Consider the following 1366-nt stretch of genomic DNA (forward strand, 5'->3'; position numbering starts at 1 on the left):
TTGTTGACGGTCTACTCTAGGCCCTGACCCAACGTAACCCTTGGTATAACCACCATGTTGATCACTGGCACTCTTGATACCATGTCCTTTATTATTTCCTGATGGTTGACGGTCTACTCTAGGCCCTGACCCTACGTAACCCTTGGTGTAACCTCCATGCTCACGCAAATGATTGTTAAAGTTTTCTCGACTTTTAACAGGGGGACGAAGTTCATCAGGAAAGGATTTGACTGGACTGTATGCTTTAGAGCCAGCGAAGCGACGGTTAACTGGAATGTATGCCTTAGACCCACGGTTGACGTTAACACCACTGACGTATCGTGGAACAGCTGGACCACCACTTACGTATCGAGGAACAGCACGAGCTTCCCGAACATAGACCTAAATATAAGAAAAATCATACGTATTTATTATATCATTTCGTATATTGTCAGCATAATAGTTTTAAAACTTAAGTGTAGAATGAATAAAGAAAGTCAACCGTACTACATTTGCTATATCCAGTTCCGATGAGTTCTTTCGTCAAAACTCGGGTTCACCAGACACAACAATAGTTGAAGTGTTAATTATATTATCAAGTTACATGAACATAGTATTATTGTGAATGTTGAAATGATTTCTAAAATGGAAAAGAACTTCTGTTAGGTAACTTTTATGCGACTCTAATTTATGTACATATTAACACAACGCCCTGCTTTATCAAGAATATTCTGCTTTCGCAAGACAGGAGTTTCGGCCAACAAGGCTTCTTTCACGAGATAGTTAGACAGAGCGTGGTCCAGTGGTTAGCAAGCTGGACTGTGGATATACCACACTCCGTAGTATGGGTCATGAGTTTACTATAACAGAAATGTTCAAATACCAATATTTGGTGAGACAGGAGTAGCTTAGAGGTTTACAAGCTGTTTTATCGAGAACATAGTCTATTAGTTCGAAATTAGGGTTTTTTTTCTTTTCACAAAATATTTGTTATTATCATGACAAAAGAGCTTCTACTGACAAGGTACTTGTTATTATGAAGAGACAGGAGTTTTATGTAACAATATAATTATTATTAATACGATAATAGAGCTTCTACTTACAAGGTACTTGTTATTATGAAGAGACAGGAGTTTTATGTAACCATATATTTATTATTAATATGATAATAGAGCTTCTACTTACATGGTACTTTTTATTATGACGAGACAGGAGTTTAGGCTAACAATATATTTGTTATTATCACGATAGAAGGTATGGTCAATGTCAGTTTTTGTATATATAGGAGCCGGATTCTTTACAGTAGGTGTATGTGATTATTTGACGATAAATATCAACAATGAACAAACAGCACACAATCCACCTGTTTTAAAATAATATACTGTTA

At 36.3% G+C, this 1366-nt stretch overlaps 1 protein-coding gene across 4 annotated transcripts in view; it reads right to left on the reverse strand.

The window, feature by feature from the left end:
* The window catches only part of LOC106468645 (RNA-binding motif protein, X-linked-like-3), a 15081-nt gene that overhangs the window by 9577 nt on the left and 4138 nt on the right, over window positions 1–1366 (reverse strand). For 2 of the 4 annotated variants that reach the window (XM_022396999.1, XM_013929076.2), the window contains exon 4: window positions 4–381. In XM_022396999.1, coding sequence (XP_022252707.1) covers window positions 4–381 — 378 coding nt within the window. Of the gene's footprint in view, window position 1; window positions 382–1366 lie in introns of all 4 variants that reach the window. The other 2 variants (XM_022397001.1, XM_022397000.1) reach the window with 2 other exon arrangements.

Source organism: Limulus polyphemus, unplaced genomic scaffold, assembly GCF_000517525.1.
Source record: "Limulus polyphemus unplaced genomic scaffold, Limulus_polyphemus-2.1.2 Scaffold3096, whole genome shotgun sequence".
Classification (NCBI taxonomy): domain Eukaryota; kingdom Metazoa; phylum Arthropoda; class Merostomata; order Xiphosura; family Limulidae; genus Limulus; species Limulus polyphemus.